We start from the raw sequence: 22,873 nt of genomic DNA, 5'->3' as shown, positions 1-22,873 counted from the left end.
TTTCAGAGCAGGTTTACTAATGGTTGAACAGAGTGGGCTCATTTCCAATGGAGTTTAGACAAGTACGGGTGACCCGATTGAAGTGCATAATGTGCAGAATGGCCTTGACAGACAGATGTGGAAAGGAAGTTTCCTCTTGTTGAGGAGTTCAGAGCAAAGGGTTGACCTTTGAGAACAGAAATGAAGGAAATTTTTGTTTCCGAGGGCAGCACGATTTTGAAGTACTCTACCTGAGAATGTGGAACTGAATAGATTTTTGTTAGGACCAAAGGTCATCAGGAGTAGACAGGAATGTGGAACTCAAAAAAACACACATCAGCCATGATTTTATTGAATGGCAGGGGAGGATTGAGTGACCGAGTGGCCCTTATTCTGCTAGTTTTTCAAACTTTCCTCATAAAACATTTTAGATTATCAAGCAACTACAGATTGCCTCTGAACACCATGTTGCACCCAAATCATCTTTTAAATTGCCAAATACTATGCACGGCCCTGTAAGCCATTATCCCTTAAACTGAGGTTGACTATCTTTAAATGCCCAGCAGATAAAGTGAACATTTAGATGCACTCTACTTAGGATATAATTGCCTTTACAAAACACATTCACAAACATAAGAATAGGGAAGCCCATGCAATAAGCTGAAAAACCAATGAACATTACCTGCAGCCAGTTCAACTGGGCACGCAAACTCCTGTGATGAGCAGACTGCTTAAATTCAACTTGAATGCCAGATAAAAAGTTTCGCCTAATGCTCAATCGCTGAGGCAAACGGATTTGCATAACATGAAAATTAACCTAAAAGCACAATAAACATGGAATCTCAAAACAGGAAATTCATTGCATCACCTGAAGCAGTTTTCACTATACCATCTGGTGCTCTATTACATTATATACAAAGGGATAAATAAAATTTAAAAACAGCACATAAAGATCCAATTTCCCATGATGACTGAAGATAGCAGAAATGCTCTGCCATTTGCCTTTTAAATTGTGCAGAGCTCTTAAAACATCAAGTAGACTTTGATTCAGCCAAGGCACAGAAAGGAAGGAAAGAAAAATTGTATTTGTTTTACTCCATTTCCACCATTCGGAATACTATAAGCTTGTTGCATGATGATAATTTTGCTTGGTTGTGAACTAATGGCATTCACCTTGTTTGAACTAATATCATGAGACCTAACAGAAAACAGCTCACCAAAGATGACAATCTTGAAAGTAAACAACTTTCTAAATGCTTACCAATGCTGCTGTTGAAGTGGGGCGGTAAACAAATTTTATAAATGTTAATTATATGAACTTTCAGGAAGGGAGCAGCAAATCAAAATCATTAAGATTTTGTTGAGTTTTGGAAATGTCAACAAATTGACTGAGTGGAAGCATAGAGCAAGCTTGATTTTCTGGTTAAGATACGCAACTTCACAGTCATGAGCTGGCAGGTCTATTGGAACCTGATCTTAATAAGACCATCCATTTGCATGTTACCTCCAAGTTACTGTCCAACTTGATCCAGTGTTCTCCAGTCTTTTCAGTCCGGTGTGTCTGGTAGCTCTGTTCCAAAAGATTGATGTGCTTTTGACTAAAGGGCCTCCATCGTTGCTTCCGTTTCATTTCCCAAACGACTCCAGAACTAAAGTTCCAATGAAATACCAGTTATAAACAAGGAAAATGCAAATCTGGTATGCAAAGATTATTGAGAACAAGGATAATAAGTCGTCCTCCATCTCTTCATACATCAACCCTCTTTGTTAGCCACACTTAAATCCTGTCTCTCTCCAAAGACTACAGAGATATGCGTCAGCTGGAATGGCTGACATTGTTAACAATGGTTAAGCACAATGTTTTGGTAAACATACCTGCTGGACTTGAATTCTTGTTTATTTTCTACCTTTTCCAAAACTGTATTCTGTCATTTGACCTTCCCATCACAGTGATTAATATGATTATTTTTTTGTCTGTTCCTACTGTCAAGCTTCTGAAGCTAACCTTCTGAAGTTGAAATGAGAATGGCACAGGAGTGTAGATTGATGCTATAGCACCTTTCTCCGATGTTCTTTACAGGCTGCACATTCCACATTTAGACCTTACAAATGTCTGGCTTCTAAACTAAATTGTAACTTGGTTCATGATTCTTGACATGGATTCTGAAGAACCAAGTATATAAACCAACTGTGTCTCAACTATTCCATAAAATGTTAATAAGGCCTTGCCATCCTGAATCCACACTTTCCAAGCGATCATCTGTTAATCTCAAAACATCTTACAATTTGCCTTAAATTAGATGTTAAGCTTACTGCTTGATAGTTGACACACATATCCCAAACCTTTTCTAAATAAGTTAGCTTTAGATATATGCGGATTCCAAAGATTTAGAATTGTTAAATTCAAAGGTCTAACATCAAGATCATTCTTCATTCTGAGCAAGTATTTTGAAAGAATCCAACTTTTTAAAATCTATTGCCATCTATAAGCTGCTTAGTTCCTTCTCCTTTGCACACAGACATTAGATATAGGCACTTCCCTTCTTCAATAAGAGTGATCTGAAGGAACTACTAAGCAATTAATTATTCCTTGACCACAGTTTTAGATTACTTACATGATTAGATTACCTACAGTGTGGAAACAGGCCCTTCGGCCCAACAAGTCCATATCGACCTGCCGAAGCGCAACACACCCATACCCCTACCCCTGCATTTACCCCTTCACCTAACACTAGGGGCAATTTAGCATAGTCAATCCACCTGACCTGCACATCTTTGGACTGTGGGAGGAAACCAACGCAGACACGGGGAGAATGTGCAAACTCCACACAGACAGTTGCCTGAGGCGGGAATTGAGCCTGGGTCACTGGCACTGTGAGGCAGCAGTGCTAACCACTGTGCCACCGTGCCGCCCAGTTGTGCAACATTTTACATAGACCACTCAATTTTTATTTGGCATGTACATATTTCTTAGCAAACATATTAGGTTTTTACTTGGTTTTATGTACTTCTAAAAAAAATTGCTTTTTTTTTTACAATTTCACAACACCATTGTTTCCTGAATCATTGGAAACTTGGTTTACAGCATTTTAAATTTATAGCATGTGTAGTCTTTTGCTTTTATTTATGAACATCTCATCACCGTCAAAAGGTTTGTTCATTTGAACTTCCAAGTCTCTCCACTCCTACACGCTATTAAAATTGCACTATATACCGGATATTGTTTCTCTTTTTCCTGCCTTCATTCTAAAATATATCATTTCAGCATTTGAATGCTTTAAATTTAGCCTGCCATGCTCCTATCCATTTTACCAGTCTTTGATCTTCTGCATTCTATTACAATGCACCTCACAGTTTGTGTAGTCTTTGAAAATGTGCCCCCATATCCAAACCCAGAAAAGTTAACATTTCTTAAAATTAGAGATTTGTCCCAATAACTGCTCAGAAGACAACAGTGCACTCCAATCTGCGAATAATCTTATTCTATTCACATTACCACTACCCCTTTAATCCCACTGACTTCATTTCTTCTACCATTCACATTAAAATCCTTTTAAAAGTCCATTCAAATATATTAACACACTAATATAACTGCCCCCTCCATACTTTCATTGAAGACTTCAGTGTGAAAAATGACTTGCCTTTAAAAAAAATCAGTGTATTATTAACTTACGTGTGGTTTTTTTCTGAATTAAAAAATTCTTAAATTATCTGGTCTTCTGTTTACCAGTACGAATAGTGTGAGTGCAATGTCGACAGATTAAGGCATTTGCCTTAATTAATTGGTTCATAGGTCATCCCTTCACTTGCTATTTGGCTGTTGACACTTTACTCACAGCGTCTGACACTTTTGATCACCTGCAGACACTTATTATTCAATCTGTCGACACTTCACTCACTATTTGTAGTTATCTGTTGACACACAATTACCTGGAATTATCTTGCCAGCATATCTTCACCTATATACAGCATTCTGCATCTGCGTGCTTCCCTCTATTGCACTTGTTGAAGGAGCAGCGCTCCGAAAGCTTGTGATTTCAAATAAACCTGTTGGATTATAACTTGGTGCCATGTGACTTCTAACTTCGTCCACCCCAGTCCAACACCGGCACCTCCACAAGAAAAGCACAGGTCCATTTTAAACACCACATAGGGGAGTACACAGGACTCAGTACATCAAACTCTGCATAACTTGGCTGGTACAGAGGGGCCTGGAATTACTCCTGATCTTGTCATATGTTTGATGCAATGGTTTCAGTATACGTACTTAAGCCTGTATTTGAACTGCTGTAATGAATACATTACTGGCTTTGTAAATCAGAAGTCTGTCAATGGGGGAACTGATTGGAATGACACAGAAGTTTTGTTTTAGATTTAAACTTGTAAAAACTGCATCAAATTAGGGTGCATTCGTTTCTTTAAAAAACAAGCATTTTCCTTTCCTCTCCACATTTGTTTAGAATCCCAAAGCAACATTCACCCTTGATTACAAAAGCAAGTGCCAGTGAACTATTTGTTGTAATTCAGCCCCATTCAGTCCTCAAATCAATGCCAAATACACACACTTTTACAAGGCTTTGTTCGACAAACCTGAGCTGATAATTATTTGCTAACATACTAGCTCCGAGGACGAGTGCAGCTCCACAGCAAGCTAATGCCGTGGGAGGAGAACCACCAAGAAATAAAAACAAATGTGAAAGATCTAAAATATCCATGTGAACAATAAAATCACTCCTATTTCTTCAAATTGAAATTCTGTCATGGTTCCCAAAACAGTAACACACAAGAAATGCATTACATACAGAAGTATTATTCTTTTTTTTTAAAAACAGAACATAATGGAAAAGCTGGATAACACTCATTGTCAGTTTTGAATCATACACTCTGACCTAAACATAGTGCTGAATTTAATAGCCGTAGCAGCAGGCCAGTGTAGTCAGGTACTGACAGCACTTCAGTCTCAGTAGTGCAGCTGGGATTGGTCACCGTGGCCGGACCTACAGGACACCAAGAGCAATAGCATCAATGGATGGTACAGAGGACAGGGCAGTGGAGTAGGAGGAACTCTTCTGTGAGGGTGCCCCTGACACTGTGACTGCTCTCATGGGGTACAGGATACCTGATCCTCAGGACCGGTCTTCTTGCAGCCCTTAATATGGTGCAGCCCAACAACCCTGCTCCAGCCCCTGGTACAAATCAATGGCCACCCAAATGGCTGGAACTTGTTCCCTAGAGTGTAGGAGGTTGAGGGGTGACCCTATAGTGTTTATTAAATCATGAGGGGTATACATAAGGTGAATGGCAGTTGCCTTTTCTCTCAGGTCAGGGATTTCAAGACTAGGGGGCATATTTTTAAGGTGAAAGGAGAAAGATTTTAAAAAGACATGAGCATAGATAGCGTGCGGAATGAACTTCCAGAGGAAGTGATGGATACAGGTTTCGTTACAACATTTAAAAAGACATTTGGATAAGTACATGACTAGAAAATATTTGGAGAGATATGGGCCAAGCACAGGCAGATGGGACTAGTTTAGTTTGGAATTATGGTCGGCATATACTGATTGGACCAAAGGGTCTGTTTCCATGCTGTATAACTCAATGTCTGAACTGGACTAGGGCCATGAGACCAATCTCCACTTTTCCCACCATGACTTTTATTTGGGGCATGCTAGGATGGCGCAGGCTTTCCAGATTATTTCCATATTTTTTGGGGGTGGGCGGGGGACAGAGGTTGAAGAGAAGACAGAAAGAAGGGGAATGATTAAATTCCATCCAGTGTGTACAGCACAGTCTCTCCAATTGGTGCACTCCTCAGCTACTTGACAGTAAAATGCAAGTCCTGATTGTGTGTTGCAAGGCGAACCTTTTACCTTTTCATCCATTCTGTGACAACTGTACAGAATTAAGTGCTCACACTGGAACAAGATCAGTTTAAGTGAAGCAAGTATTTATATCCATGTAAAGACCAGGAATATATTTTATATCTCTTGTGGAATCACAGATAAATTGATGTTTGTCCACTCAGGCCATGATGAGACAGATCCAAAGACTAAGTTTCTATGTTTAAGATACTGAGTTTAAAGTATAGCGGAGAGGCGCTCTATATCATTACTGTCAATTCAATCCTGTAAAATGTTTTATCAGATGTAGGGAAAAAACAAACTAAGGTGAGAATGGCTGTCAGAAAATTTAATGCGATAGTGACTAAAATGTTGACTTGAAGTCAAGAACAGAAGTATGACATAAAAATTAATTTTAAAATTTTAAAACAAACATTAGCAAAAATACACATTTCACATTCCAAAAGCAACATGCGTACATCACATATACGAGTGTAGATGATCTTCTAATTTCCTATGCAAAATCCATCACTTATGTCAACATGACAAAAGTTCTGTTGACCAAGCTCTGACTTTGATTTGGCTGATTTTCTCTCTATGCTTTGCTTAAAATCAGAATATTCCCATCAGCTATTGCAATCATGTGTTTCATTCAGCTCTCTTAACATTGCATAATTTTGATTGCATTACTCCCTCTTTACTTCAGCTGTTAAACTGCCTTATCATGTGTCCTGCTGAGCTGTGTCGAAACACACCAGCAGTACAGATATCAACCTTCGCCAACATGCAACCCAGAGGACAGGTCTCCTCATCTACACAAGTGTACATGATACGTTCAAAAGAGGAAAGCATGGCTCAAGTTTAGACCATTTGTGCAATCTTATTTTTGGTATGGATGATCCTAGTTTTACTAAGAAAATATATATTGAGCGAGTTGCCTTCCCATTGTCAATTAGTCCCACTCTCTGCATGCACAGCCAAGGCTTAGACAGACAAATGCGTATTGATCAAAAGTGTGCCTTAAAAAGATAGGAATTGCTACTTGTGTGTGTCTTTGAGTCTTCCCCTCTCAAAGGAAGGTTGTGCATGCAAAGTAAACTATAGTGTCTCTTGCACAGTCACCAGTGGAGAAAAGCAAGGGAGAAATGCAGCATTTCGAATTGTCACAGCTTATGATGTGAACTCATTCTTACATGCAAGGATCACTGCTAACCTGCTTGTGAGCCAGCTGGACGATGGCAATTTAACCAGTGTTGCTGAGCTACAGTGGGTACTGCATTTCAAAGATTGTGCCTTCATACAAACTGCACAAATTCTTCCCAAAAAAATGTATCATCAAAACATTTTGTCTACATTACCATACAAGACAACGCAAGATAAGAGAAAAACAATAGGCATTACAATAGGTGATGTTCTCTGTCAGTTTGATAAGTGACCTGAATTCAAAGCTTAGATAACAAACGCTTTTACGTATTTTCTTCAGACTTCATAAGACCATACATCACAAGCAAAGATGAATTAGGATTAATTCATTTGGCCCACTAAACCTGCCTGGTTTTCACGGCTCATCTATGTGTGTTTTGAATTGCTCATTTCAATCCACCTCCAAAAATCTTTGATCCCTTGACCGAATGAGAATCTGCTACCTTCACCTTCCAAATATTCCAAGTATACCTCCACTGTCTTCTACGGTGGAGAAAGGGAGAGATGATGGTGCAGTGGTAAAGGCACTGAACTACTACTCCAAGAGGGTCAGGCTAACACTCTGGGCATATGCATATGCACAGCAGCTAGTGGAATTTAAATTCATTTCATCCTTCTGGAACTGAAAGCTAGTCTGGGAGTGACGGTGTCCGTGAAATCATCATTGATTGTCACACGACATGAGAAAACATTCATGGAGTCTCAAAGCTGAAAAGACAGAACATTTTACACTGCAGTTAAATTGCGTTGGTAGACATGACTTCCGTTGCACTTGAAACTAAGCCTCACTGTAACCTTTGAAAGTGCCAGCTTCTTTCCCTGCCTAAAGTAATATGAGAAGCTGCTCTCCTTGATTGTGACAGGCTGAACACTTACCAATGGCAAAGCATTGATCAACTTGCTGGAATAAGTGTGCTAATTACTAATAAATCAAATCAGGAATTCAGAAGCAACTTCATTAGTCAGTGTGTGTAGCGAGAATGTGGAGCTCAATACCATAAGGAGTAGCTGAAGTTAATCACTTTTTAAAAAATTTAATTTGTAGGATGTGGGTGTCGCTGGCTGGCTAGCATTTATTGCCTGTCTCTGATGCTTTTAAATGCACTTAAGGCAAAACATTTTCCCCCTGTAATCCAATTTCAAAACTTCAAAACTGTCACACTCAGTGAGCAGTGGTTTTGTGCATTAGGGAAAAGATCTGAGATCAGGGGAAGGAGGCATCAAAAGAGATGGCCATTATTGGCTGAAAAGTTCACAACCCCAAAACTACAGCTTGTGACCTCACGTTGGGCCCCCACTTGGAAAGGCCTGATTTAGGGAAAGGCAGGTTAAGTAGATGATGGAGAAAAGAATAGAATTCTGATGGGGTAAAATAACGTAGGGTTGGAAGTGGTCATTAAGGAGGATGTAGATGGGAAAGCAGGATTGAATGGGCTGTGTTAGAACTTCTCAATACACTGTCCTTCTGTGCAAGTACCAGAGCCCGGAATAAGGTGTAAGTGTAAATAATTCCACTCCATAACATTGGACACCAGCTTCACCTGTGATTTCCAAGAGTGTCCAATGTGATTTATAATTTAATTACCGAAACTAGTAGCATTAATCAGTGACAGCACATGCATTTTTTTCTATCACACTGCTTTTTTCCTGCACCCTCAAACACTTTACAAGCTTCCCTATACCAACACCCAGCCCAGAAACTATTTAATTAATTTGCAGTAAAATATAGCATTTGACTCTAACCACAGGATGTGCTCAAGTGCATCATTCAAATTATTCCTTTCAAGTCTCGGTGTGCCAAGGTCCCACAAAAAGTAAACATGGAAAATTAACAACTCATCTCAAACATGAGTTGGAGATGCCATTGTTGGACTGGATTGGACAAAGTTTTAAAAAGAAAATCACAACACCAGGTTATAGTCCAACAGATTTATTTGGAAGCCCTAGCTTTCAGAGCTTTCATCCAGTGGTTGTGGATGTTAAGATCATGATTACAGAATTTACAAGTAAAGGAGTCCAGTTTTGTGGGGATATGATAGAATAAATAATCTTGGATTAAAACCTTCATCTTTTATAATGCTGGTCAAAGAACAGAAACCAGCATATCCCATTATAAAAGATGGAAGTTTTAATCTAAGATTGTTTACTGTATCACATCTCCATAACACTGGACTCCTTTGGCTATAAATTCTGTGAGCATGATCTTAACCTCCACAACCACCTGATGATATGAGGCAGAGGGTGATGGTAGAGGGATGCTTTTTGGACTGGAGGTCTGTGACCAGCAATGCAGCACAAGGATCGGTGCTGGGTTCACTGCTTTTACTCATTTATATCAATTAGTTGGATGTGAATTTAGGAGGCATGGTTAGTAATTGTGCAGATGACACCAAAATGGGGCCAGGGAAGATTACGTCAGATTACAACGGGACATTGATTCAATGGGTCGAGAAATGGCAGATGGAATTTAATTTAGACAACTTTGAGGTGTTACATTTTAGTCAGGCAAACCAGGGCAGGACTTGTACAATTAACAGCAGGTCTCCGTGGGAGTCTTGCTAAATAAAGAGACCGAGGGGTGCAAGTGCATACTTCATTCAAAATGGAACTGCAGGTAGATGGAGGGGTAAAGTATTGTTGGTACACTTACCTTTATTGGTCAGAACAGAGTATAGGAGTTGGAACATGTTGTGGCTGTACAGGATATTGGTGACGCACTTTTAAAATACTGCATACAAGTCTGGTCACCCTTCTAATAGAAAGGATGTAGTTAAACTTGAGAGGGTGCAGAAAAGATTGACAAGGATATTGCCAGCACTGGATCATTTGAGTCACAGGGAGAGGCTGAATAGGCTGTGCTTTTTTTCCTGGAGCATCGGAGGCTGGGAGATGACTTTATAAAAGGTCATAAAATCATGAGGGTCACGGTTAGGGTGACTAGACAAGGTCATTTTCCGAGGGTGGGTGAATTCAAAACTAGAAGGCATAGGTTTAAGGTGCAAGGGAAAGATTTAAAAGGGACACAAGGGGCAACTTTTCATGCAGAGGGTGGTGCATGTATGGAATGAGTTGCCAGAGGAAGTGGAGGAGGCTGGTACCATTATGACATTTAAAAGGCACTTGGATGGGTATACGAATATGAAGGGTTTGGAGAGATATGGGCCAAATGCTGGCAAATGGGACAAGATCAGATTGGGATGTCTGATCGGCATGAACAAGTTAGAGCGAAGGGTCTGCTTCCAGGCTGTATAACTGACTATCTCAAAGAGAGCACCTCTGTCAGAGTTTCATTTTCTCAACAGTACCAGTTGATTATTAGCAAGATTTATAGTTAGTCTTTCACCTAGAAAAAAAGTAGAGGCAAAATGTAACAGTAAACAAATTCTTTCAGCAATTCAACAGTCAGAGGCAAAGAAATTAGAAAACTTCAAGATGTAAAATTAAATTGAAACAAAGATGCGAACAAGATGGCAAATATTCCAAATGACTTATGCTAACTCAAGAACAATATGCCCTTTCTAATGACTCAGAAGCAAAATTAACAACTTGATATTAAAGTTCAATATCGGACATCTTGAAATGGTTAATTATTTTTTAAAAATTCCACATTCCAATTCTTACAGATAAAAAAATAGTTTTAGGTACAACCAATAAAGTGGGAGTTATTGGACAAAGAGGAAGGTGGAATGGAATCAGGTTGATTTAGTGCCAAATATGGATTCAAAAATATACATTATCATTAGGGTTGAAAGGATGACCTGGATTCTGCACTTCGGCACGGTGGTTCAGTGGTTAGCACTGCTGTCTCACAGCACCAGGATCCCAGGTTGAATTCCAGTCTCAGGCAACTGTCCGTGTGGAGTTTGCACATTCTCCCCGTGTCTGCGTGGGTTTCCTCCGGGTGCTCCGGTTTCCTCCCACAGTCCAAAGATGTGCAGGTCTGGTTAATTGGCTATTCTAATTTACCCATAGAGGGAGATGGATTTGGGTGGGTTGCTCTTCAGAGTGTCGGTGTGGACTTGTTGGGCCAAAGGGCCTGTTTACACACTGTGGGGAACCTAATATAATCTTGAAGGGATCATGAACAAAACAAAGCTGCGCTGTGAATGTCAAATAATACCAATCCCACATCAATAAGCACAGGGCAGATGAGTTTCAGGTGACATATTCACAAAGCATATAAAAGCAGGCAGATTGCCTGCATTGGCATTGTGAAGTCTAAAGGTGATGAGGGCAGATGAGGTCAAAGCTGAATCAGATGGGTGTGAGTGTACGCAGTCTTTGTGATGCTAATAACAAGAAAACTCATTTCATGTCAAATATGACAGCAAGGCTGCAAAAAAGCTGGTTCTGCCTCAGACTATTCCAAGGGAGAGGAGTGGAGTCAGCGGCAATAGAAGAGAGTTTGGAGCAGAGACAATGGATGTGGGCTTCTCATTATTAATGTAGAAATGTCTTGTGCACCCAATACTGGCTATTGGATAGAGTGGGATGACTTGTCAACACTGTAGGTGTCAAGAGAAATGGTACTGAGGTAGAGCTAGAAGTTGTCAGCAGACAATGAAACAAACAACTGATGCAGTTGAGGCGAAGCAGGTAGATGAGAAATGGTCAGGGATCAGAGGGAAATAGATTTGCATTTAATGAACAATGTTAACAGACAAAAATGAAACAAAATCCTGAGGAACTCGGTGCCTAAAACAGTCAATTCACACACAGCAACAACCAAAGCTAGTAAAAATGCTGAGCCATGCACCCAGTGCTGTCGGTGACACGTTAGAGGAACTTATGACAACACTATATTCTGAAAAGACCACTTTAGCTACGTGCCCAATTCTGGACAAAAATGCACAAGCAGCCATTTGGCAGTAGTGCAGGCTAAAGCCACATGGCCATTCACCAGTTTTGAATGCTTGAGCCATAACTGATCATTGAAGTAACATGTGAACAGAAAACCAGAAGTTGGATACAAAGTATAAAAGGCGCCAAAGAAGTAGCTTCTGGGTTTTACAGCTTCTGAGATGGTGTGGAAAAGGTAAATCCAGAAAACTATTTCCAAGCAAAATGCAAAAGCAGGACAATGGGACCAAGAGTTAAGCTATCAACAAGGAAAAAATTAGGAATGACAGCCAGATATTTTTAAAACACCAATATTGATTTGTTTCAACCATCATAACGCAGTAAAAATAACATGGATTGATGCTGCAACCAGTCTTGATGGTTGGATGAATTAATACATACTGAATGGCCTTTCATCTATCAATTCTGTAGCATTCTGTCAACAGTCTTCACAAGTGGAAGTATTACCAGTTGAGCCAGGCTAAATTGCAAAACTGCTGAATCTGGAAGATTACAGGCTTGAAGTAATTACGCTGAGTTCAGGAGTATTTAGTTCACAGAACTATCACAATGCAGGAGGCTATTCAGCCCATTATTCCCTAATGCAATCTCCTGCCTTTTCCTCCTGATCCCAGCACACAGTTTCTATCCAAATAATTATCCAATGCCCTCTTCAATGTCTCAATTAAACCTGTATCCACCATATTCCCAAGCAGTGTGCACTCCATGCCCTACCTATTTGCTGTGTGAAAAAGGTTTCTCTCATATCATCCTTCCATGCCTCCATTATTTTTCCTTTTAGGAGTGGTTACTTCCATCACATTTAAGAGGTGAATTCTCCAAGTTGTATTTCTCTTCACATATATTATAAATTTTAATGGTGGACTTCCTGCTTCAATATTATTCAGTATTATTATAAAGTGTCTCACATTAAACTCCTTAATTTGTGTTATTTGTTAGCTTTTTATCCTGAGCAAGAAGGACCTCCTGCAGTTTTACTTACATTGCTTAATTCAAAAAAATGAACAAAAACAATTCAGAATTAAAGACCAAGACCATATTTCCTGACCAGGTTACTCACCTTTTTTTGTCATAATTTCTTTAAAACACTTAAACAGCAAAAGTAAATAGGAAACTTACCTGGTAATTCCTATGTATGCAATTTCCTGTTTGCTTTCATTGTTAACAAGTGACAGTCCGAGGCTGTGAAGTGAAATTGTAACTCCCATGTCAAACTGCATCAGATCCTCAGCTTGTCGTGCTTTAGAAATAACTGCAACATCTTCAGTGAACACCAACACACGCTGTCGGCCATCAAGGAAAGATACCCAGTGAATCTGATTGTTGTTTTGCCAAAGAAACTGCCCAAACTGATCCTGGAAAACACAAGTTATTTTATCAATGAGATAAACAGGATGGGGGTTTTGTTAGAAAGTTCTTCAAGTTGCTTGTTATGTGGTAGCCAACATGGAAACAAGATAATCAAAATGAACTAACTTTCCTCTACTCTGCATTAGGATAACCAAGATGAGAACAGAAAAAAAGATAGAAACTTGTAGAATTCAGCCTGTGCTGTTACATCCATGACCTTTTTTGGATTTTGGAGTCAGTGCAATGATAAATCAAGTGTCTGGTTCACTCTACATTCCCTAGTACATGGCTTTCCCAAGAGATATCATCTTACGGCAAAGTTTTATGGAGAAGGTGAGAGAGTCAAGAGTCAAAGTGCGGTGCTGGAAAAGCACAGCAGGTCAGGCAGCATCCGAGAAGCAGGAGAATCGACGTTTTGGGCAGTACATGCAACATCACCTGAAGCTGGAAATGTTTTTAATAACTGCAAATAAATGCTCACCTCGCCAATCTCTAGATTCCCTGAAATGAACCACTCAACTGTAATTGTTTCATAAATTTGCTAAGCGACCTCAGAAACTAGTCCTAAGTCAATTACACTTGTGTGGGATTAGAGTCACAATGGCTGGATTGGGTAAGGGAAACTAGGTTTGCATGCTCAAGTGCAAGTGATGGGCTTTATGACCAAAAAGACACATTCATAGACATTTTTGCGGTTACCGTTTTTTAACTCCAGATTTTATTTCAGATGAGATGAGAACTACACCTCTGGAGTGTTAATCCACTCCATACCATTGGTTAGTTATGAAGAAATCAGAGTAGGAGGCAGCGAAACAACTCATCACTATTTAATGAGATTCTAACTGAACGTGCACATCAACTCCACCTTGCTACATACAACAGTACAACATAGGAATAGGCCATTCGGTCCACCATCTCTGTGCCAATGACGGTACTAGTTTAAACAAATCCAATCTGACTGCACATGGTCCATATCACACTCTTCTCTGCTTGTTCACGTATGTGTCTAAATGCCTCTTAAACATGGCTTTTGCATATGCTTTTTACCATTTTCCCTGGCAGTGCATTCCAGGCACCTGCTACTTTTGTGTTGAAAAAAACCTTCCTTATAAATGTCCTTTAATCTTTCCCCCCTCACACATTAGACCTATGCTCCTTAGTATATGATATTCCTCATACTGGGAAGCACTCTGAATATCCACCTAATGCTCCTCATAATTCTATATATTTCTATCAGGTCAGCCCTCAGCCTCTGACACTTTGACATAAACAATCCAAGTTTGTCCAACCTCCCCATAAAGCTAACACACTCCAAGGCAGACATCAGCCTCAAAGCTCTTCTGCACCCTTTCTAAAGCCTCAACATCTTTGTTATTGTGACTAACCAGAACTTTGCACAGTATTCCAAACATGGCCTGATACAAGTCTTACACACTTGCCAACTTTTCTACTCAATGCCCTGTCTGATGAAGGCACGTATCTTATCCACTTGTGTTGCCACTTTCAGGAAGCTAAGACGTTGCACTTCAAGATCCCTCTGTATATCATTGTCCATAAGGATCTGACCATTTATTGAATACTTTCCTCGAGCACATGACCTCCCAAAACACATCACCTCACAATGACCCAGACCAAACTCCATCTGCCATTTCTCTGCTCAACTTTCCAGCTGATGTATATCCTGCTGGATCTTTTGATATCCTTCCTCACTATCAATAACTCTAATTTTTATAATATGCAACTCAATAATCAGACCACCAATATTTTCATCCAAATCATTTACATATATTATAAACAAAAGGTCCCAGCACTGATCCTTGTGGAACACCACTGGTCACAGATTTCCAGTCAGAAAAACACACTTCCACAACTACTCTGTCTTTGGCCAAGCCAATTTTGTATCCAATTTGACAACTCACCATGGATTCCATGCAATTTGATCTTCTGGATCAGTCCACCATGGGGGATCTTGGCATTTGCTTTAGTAAAGTCCACGCAGACAACATCCACTGCCTTAACCTCAGACTCATTTTTGTCACTTCCTCAAAAAATTCTATTAAACTAATATGCACAAAATGTCTTGGGATTCTCTTTAATCCTACTTGCCAAGAACATTTCATGGCCTCTCTAGCCATCCTGATTTTTTTTTAAGTTCTTTTCTGCTTCCTTTGTACTCAAGGGTCTTGTTTGATTCCTGCTTCCTTTCTCTTTTTAAATAACATCTCTCATTATCTAAGGTGCCTGAATCTTGTCATCTTTATCTTTCACCCTCACAGGAATAGGAGGTTCTGAAATCTGTTCAACTGGCTTTTAAAAGACTCGCACACAAAGGTAAATTTATTTCCAAATAACTGCCCTCAATCTAATTTTTCCAGATTCTGGGACGAGATGGTGGCTCAGTGTTAGCACTGCTGCCTCACCCGCCTCAGGCGACTGTCTGTGATTGCGTGGGGTTTTCTCCGGGTGCTCCAGTTTCCTCCCACGATCCAAAGATCTGCAGGTCAGGTGAACTGGCCATGCTAAATTGCCCACAGTGTTAGGTGCATAAGTCAGAGTAAATATAGGGGAGGGAAATGGGTCTGGGTAGGTTACTCTTCAGAGGGTTGGTGCGGATTGTTGGGCTGAAGGACCTTATTGCAGGGAACCTAAATCAGTTCATAACTGTTTTCATTAGCCTTCCCCCAGTTTAGCACTTTCACGCAAAGACCAGCCATATCCTTTTCCATAACTACCTTAAAACTTGCGGAATTATGATCTCTGTTACTGAAACGCTCCCCCACTCTAACTTCAAGGACCTGGCCAGGCTCATTGCCCAATTCAGTCCCCTTCCTTAGTTGGATTATCTACGTATTGTTTCAAGAATCCCTTCTGGGTGCACCTAACAAATTCTGGTACACATGGACCTAAAAGTGAAGTTTCTTTTCCCCAAAGGGTCTGAACTCACCACATCTATAGGCCTGTGCAGGTCAAGACCTTCAGTTTTCAACATCTCTTCAGTTTCATACACGTGGATAAAGGATGCCCAACCTGTAGTATATTCCAGCATTTTTCTATTATTAATCTCAGATCTGTATTACCCTAATCTATCTGCTGTTAAAAGCAGATTACATGCACTGTCCTCCAATTCAAGACGACCATTCAAGAACCTTGAATTCTTAAGAAAAGTAATCATTGCAAACCTAAGAGTTCAAAATGTCAGCTTTACTCGAAGATGGCATCACAATTTTCCACACAGGGCAAATGGTAGTCATACTAAACACTGTGATCTGGTTGTCACGGGAAAATAAACACAAACCAAAATGTTTTGCAAATCGAGTGACAGATTTCACACTTGATCCACAAAACAGACAAATGAGTTTTTGGAGACAGAGCCAGAAACAGAGAAAAAGAGACAATGCAACTTCTACTGTGAAGAACAGAAAAAGCCTACTTTTGTGTTAGCAATAAGCAGGATGCTGAGGAGAACTTGCTTGAAGCCAAGAAAATTGAACATATGGAATTTGAAAATTTCATCTCACAGATGAAAATCAGTTCTGAAAACTCAGACGGAGTGGAACAATTTTGACTGATGCTCTACATGTTGATGTAAGTTCATGTCTGAGAAGTTATCAAACAGTTCTCATTCTGACCTCAAGTTCAGTTCCTTAATGCCTCGATCCCTCAATTCTCAGGACTAATCGCAATTACAACAATAGTATTCAACACGGGCACTGCTCATGGAGGGCTCCAACTTACTGGACTCAAATGGCCATCCAACTCTCACCTGCACCTTCAGGTGACTGCTTAAGGTGTGTCCATCTCATAATGGTGACACTACAATTATGACCTTTCTTAACAGGTTGAAGTTGAGTCAAAAGGTAACATCTGTATTGCAGCACCTTCACATGGTTTAACTGCTCAGCTATTCAGTGGAGGTCAGTACGGAGAAACCTTTCTTTTCCCAGAATTCATTATTACAGGAGATAGCTACATACCTTCAGCAGGTCAAGTTCTGCTGTTTTCCAGGCGCATCCCCAATTAAGTTTCCTGACACCAGTAGGATCAGCCCACGCAAATAGTCGTGCCTCTCCGGGGTCAAGTATCAACTCATCCTGTAATCCACTGTCAGTCAGGAAAGGAGGAAGGAGCAGTTAGAACATCCTAAATGACTTGCGAACAAGGCTTTTTGTTTTTCAGAAATATTGTACTTCTATTCTAGCACAGAGACAGAGACATTCACAGAAACTAACACCTATACATTAATTTAAGCAGCTGCAGCAGAAAAGAAATCAGAAATTTAAGTACAAAGAAGCTGGAACATAGTCCTGTGTGTTCAGATAAGTGTATATGATACACAATCCGACATTTTTAAAATCATTAATTGTTAAGAAAGGTGAAATAAAATTACATGCTACTTCTAAAGCTCTACACACATGCAATGAGTTACAAAGTAGAAGTATATCTCAGGCCTCAGCTAAAAATAAACATACAGAATTTTGATCCATAATGTAACTATTTTACAACAAGTTACTGTGCAAATACATTTTCTTCATTAGGTGCCACTATTGAGCACACCTGTTTCTGGTTAGAATATCAAGCATATGATCTACTGCCTGGCCCAGATACTTGAGAAACATGAAGATTATGTAAAGAAGTTACAATCTTATTGAAACAGAAATGACCGATGTTGGAAGAGGGGTTCTCAGTGAGGGACAATAGAGTTCAACAAGTGTCAAAATTAAATTATGTTCTATGAAGTGTTCACCTTCCAGTTCTCGATGTAAATAAAACTGCTTGGATTTATATAACGCTTTTCAGGTACCTGCCCAATAATCTAAAGCATCTACAGTTGACAAATTGCAGTCACTGCTTTGCAGGCCAAGTCAACAACTGGACATACCCAAGACCCATTCTCTCAGCAGCAGGTGAGAGAAACTGTCATTTGTTTGTTTCGCTGGGGCTGGTTAAAGGAAGAAGTTGGCTATGAAAACCAAAAGATCTGTAGATGCTGAAAATCAGAAATAAAAACAGAAATTGCTGGGAAAACCCAGCAGGTCTGACAGCACCTGCGGCGAGAAATCAGAATTAACGTTTTGAGTTCAGTGAGTCTTCCTCAGAACTAGATTGTTGTGAGGAAGGGTCTCTGGACCCGAACATTAACTGATTTCTCTCCAGAGAAGCTGCCAGGCCTGCTGGGCATTTCCAGCAATTTCTGTTTTTGTTTTTAAGTTGGCTATGAAAATGGGAAAGCTTCCAGTTATTACTTTAAACAGTGCCACAGAAGCTTGTGTACAAGGAGAGATGGAACCTCCATTTAATGCTATCCCAAAGGACAGCGAAAACAGAGCATCGACAGGCAGTCACACACTTGCTAGATTGTATGTTAAGTGAAATGAATCTTTTCCCACAACTGACTCAGAGGCAAAATTGCAACCACTCAGCAGAAAGAAACATTAGGTCTCACATCCTCTAGAGAGAACTATTTCATCAAGTTGATTGCTCTTATTAACTCTTTCTTTGGTCCAGAGAGTCTGGTCGATGATGTTCTTGTGAAGGGCCTTGATATGTTTGTCCCAAATTAAAGGCATCATACAAATGTTTATGCATATCTCTGGTGAATATTAAGTGCTTAATAGGAAATGTAGAACATTATATAAAAATGTTTAAAGTTTATTTCAAAGTAATTTGAAATAAGTTAATTCAGAGGTTGTGAGAGAACACAAGGAAACAGAAAACATCATACTGTCACACACAAGGATAGTTTACACAATGTATAAACCTGAGAAGTTCAGGGCCAAGTACAGGTGTTACAACTAACAGAACAATATCAGTGAGGAAAAAAAAAATCAGTTTCAAGCTCATGGTTTTCATGTAATTAGGGATCTTGAAATAAGTCTAAGGTACTCAGACACACAAAAAATACCATCATGGTTTTTTTTAAACAGTTATTACTTGTAGTCACTTGGTAGTACAAAACTTGAATGCTGCACCGATCAGAATAATTAGTAAGAATTCCAATTCAAGAAGAAAAGTAACATTGGTCCTGTATGAAAGGAGAGTGCTCAGTGGTTGGCAAATGGACTCAAAAATTGGTGGTGGTGTTGATAATGCGGAGGACCATCTCAAGCTCGGCTAGTGATTTGGGCAGAGCAATGGCAGATAGAATGTAATCCTGTTAAGTGTGAGGCAATGCATTTTGAAATGTCTAATAAGGAAAGGATATACAGAATGATTGGTGGATTCCTAGGGAGTACTGAGGAACAAAGAATCCTCAGGTAACAAGTTCATAGACATCCTGAAGGTGTCAGCACAAGTGGACAGGGTGGTGAACAAGGCATATGGGATACTTGCCTTCATAACCCAGGGTTTGAGAATATAGGAGCAAGGAAGTCTTGTTACAACAGTAGAGAGCATTGTTTTCGCCACATATGGGATACTGTGGGCAGTTCAGTTGGCACACTATCAGAAGGATGTGAATGCTCTGGAGAGACTGCAGAGGAGACCAACCAGGATGTTGCCTGGGATGACAAGTAAGAGGAGAAACTGGACAAGTTAGGTTTGTTTACCTTGGAACAGAGAAGGCTAAGGGAGAATCTCATCGAGATACTCAAGATTATGAGAGACAGAGAGGGGAGATTGTGTGAACTCACCCCCATGGTAGACGTATCTAAGACCAGAGAACCATGTGTGAGGTGAGCCGTAAGTGGATTAAAGATCGGAGGAAAACTTTCATTATCCATATGGTGATAGAAATATCAAACATGCTAACTGTGAGTGTGGTGGAGGCAGGCACTCACTCACCATTTAAAAAGCATCTGGGTGAGCACTTAAACTGCCAGGCCATCATAGGCTATAGACCAAGAGCACGTAAATGGGATTAGCGTTTGTTGGTCAACACAGGCAGTGGCCTGAAGGGACTGCTTTTATGCTGTATGACTCTCAAAGTGAGAGGGGCTGACTTTTTCCAGCAATATTCAAGTCATATTTATCTTTAAATTCTGGTTTCTCCTTCCACAGATTTTACCAGATCTGCTGAGTATTTCCAGCATTTTCTGCTTTTATTTTAGGTTTTAAGAGGACTTCACATTCTTCTTCAAAAAGGATCTTTTTCAATTCATTAATGGGATGTGTGTGGGGCTGGCTAGACAGTATTTATTGCACATCCCTAATTACCCAGAGGGCAGTTGAGAGTCAACCACATTGCTAGGGTCTGGAGTCACATGTAGGCCAGACAAGGATACCAGTTAGACATTAGATGGGTTTTTCCAACAGTCGACAATGGAGTCATGGTCATCATTATGACACTTAAATGCAATTCTATTTTTAAAAATGGTTTCAAATTCCATCATCTGCCAAAGAGGAATTCAAATCTGGCTGCCCAGAACTTTATCTAGGTCTGTGGATTAAAAGTCTACCTATAACACCACTGGGCCATTCCCTCCCCAGGGAATCTTTACATCTCGGAGAGGGACAAAAGGGCTTCATATAAATGGGTCCTCTGGAAAACAGGATTTCAATTGAGAGCAGCACTCCTTCAGAATCAGCCTATATTATGTGCTCAAGTCTACAAAACTGAACCCAGAACCTTCTGACTCAGAGACAAGAAAACTACCAATAAACCAAGTCGAAAGACCTGATGTTATTTGGTATTTGTACCAAAGTGTAATGGCTGCACCAAATGGACCATACAAATAACACACCATGATTATAAATAGGTAATTCAAGATTATCAAAGACAGTGAGACTGATCTACTTAAGCCGAAATATTTTTCCCTCCATTTTATTTGCACTTTGGTTTAGGTAGCTTTGAAATCCTATCCAGAATTTAAGCAAAGCTAAATTCTTTCAGCTGAGACATTAAACTGAGGCAGTCTACCTGATGAGATACTCAATCTCCTCGAGAGCTCCACAGATGTTCTTGAGCCAATAGGTTGATCTAAAATATCTCATGCAAACTTCACAAGTGGAGCATTCAAATACTCAGATTCTTCCTTCAAAACACCAATAAATTATTACCTGGCCATGCACTGCAATGCTGTTGGTGGGACTTGGAGAACAAAATGAATGATTCAGCAGAAGTGTTGCACATACCTTTGCTTGAAGCGAAACTTCACTGCTGTTGTGTGATTAATGATTAGAGCAGGTGCAGAACCATCATAATAGTCTGTAAAAGTGATCACTGTGGCATGGTCAGCTACGTTCACATCCACTATAATGCCACCACACTACCAAAACAAAAAAAAATGCAGAAGATCAACTCACAGCTCAACTCAAGATTGAATTCTGAAACATAAGATTGTAAAACATTAGCAATGGTTTAGTAGACTTCTCATGTCGATATTAATGCTGCAGAGAAGTAAGAGGAGATTGATCACAGAAACATGAGAATGAAGTTTCTTTACCCATTTTGGAAAACACCATCTGTATAACAAAAGGAGGGGTGTGCATGTGTTCATGTGTGCATGAATGTGTGCATTCAATTCCTCACGATTTCCATTGCATCTACCTGCCAATTATGAACTGGATTTTTAAAAAAATCAAAGTTAATTAATTCTGCCTTGTGGAGTTTTGCTCACTCTATGTACATCTGAATTGCTCAAAATTAGATGGATTTTTAAACAAGTCTACTACAAATCTACTAGGAGAAAGTGAGGACTGAAGATGCTGGAGATCAGAATCGAAAGCACGGTGTTGGAAAAGCACAGCAAGTCAGGCAGAATCAGAGGAGCAGGAAAATCAACATTTCGGGCATAAGCCAGTCATCAGGAACCAGTGGCTGACAAACTTCAGGGCAGAGGAGATGACCTGGAGGGTGCAGTGAGAGAGGGACTCACTGAGATCCTTGTGGAGAGAGGAGGAGAACTTCTTCAAGGTAAGCATCCTTGGAAGAGGCTTCACTGTAAGATTAAAATCTACTAGGAGAAAGTGAGGACTGCAGATGCTGGAGTTCAGAGTCGAGAATGTGGTGCTGGAAAAGCACTGCAGGTCAGGCAGCATCCGAGCAGGAGAATCAACCTTCCGGGCTTTCCTGATTAAGGGCTTTCATCTGAAACGTCGATTCTCCTGCTCCATGGATGCTGCCTGACCTGTTGTGCTTTTCCAGCACTACACTCTTGACTATTGCAAATCTAGTTTATATTTTCCGCATCCTTAAACAATTGGTCATAATCCAAACAGCATTTCCTTTGGTGCTTGAAAATTGATATTCTTTGAAGTTTAGTGTTTTAGGTGGCCCAAGCAGTCTTTTAGATTGACTATGCTCTCAGTATGGCTTGGGTAACTTAGAGCTAAAGTGAGTACTATTCAAGGATAGTCAGACCCTTTCACTGATGGTAGAAGAATTCCTATTCTGTCACAGGAACAATAACACAATAGCAAAATACTGTGGATTTTGGAAATCTGAATCAGACTAGAAATACTCATGTCCACCAATGTCTGGACAGAGAAAATGTGATTAGATTAGATTAGATTACTTAGATTAGATTAGATTAAATTACTTACAGTGTGGAAACAGGCCCTTCGGCCCAACAAGTCCACACCGCCCCGCCGAAGCGTAACCCACCCATACCCCTACATCTACCCCTTACCTAACACTACGGGCAATTTAGCATGGCCAATTCACCTAACCTGCACATCTTTGGAGTGTGGGAGGAAACCGGAGA

At 40.0% G+C, this 22,873-nt stretch overlaps 1 protein-coding gene across 5 annotated transcripts in view; it reads right to left on the bottom strand.

Annotated features, from left to right (window-relative positions):
- vps13c (vacuolar protein sorting 13 homolog C) overlaps window positions 1-22,873 on the bottom strand; it is a 284,102-nt gene that overhangs the window by 37,601 nt on the left and 223,628 nt on the right. For all 5 annotated transcript variants that reach the window (XM_072553135.1, XM_072553136.1, XM_072553137.1 and 2 more), the window contains 5 exons: window positions 21,303-21,436; window positions 17,207-17,333; window positions 13,002-13,237; window positions 1,484-1,628; window positions 662-796 (listed from right to left, as the gene is read on the bottom strand). In XM_072553135.1, coding sequence (XP_072409236.1) covers window positions 662-796; window positions 1,484-1,628; window positions 13,002-13,237; window positions 17,207-17,333; window positions 21,303-21,436 — 777 coding nt within the window. The remainder of the gene's footprint in view (window positions 1-661; window positions 797-1,483; window positions 1,629-13,001; window positions 13,238-17,206; window positions 17,334-21,302; window positions 21,437-22,873) is intronic.

Source organism: Chiloscyllium punctatum, chromosome 33 (genome assembly GCF_047496795.1).
Source record: "Chiloscyllium punctatum isolate Juve2018m chromosome 33, sChiPun1.3, whole genome shotgun sequence".
Classification (NCBI taxonomy): Eukaryota; Metazoa; Chordata; class Chondrichthyes; order Orectolobiformes; family Hemiscylliidae; genus Chiloscyllium; species Chiloscyllium punctatum.
Note: the sequence above shows the minus strand (reverse complement) of the source record. Positions and strands in the feature narration are given on the sequence as shown.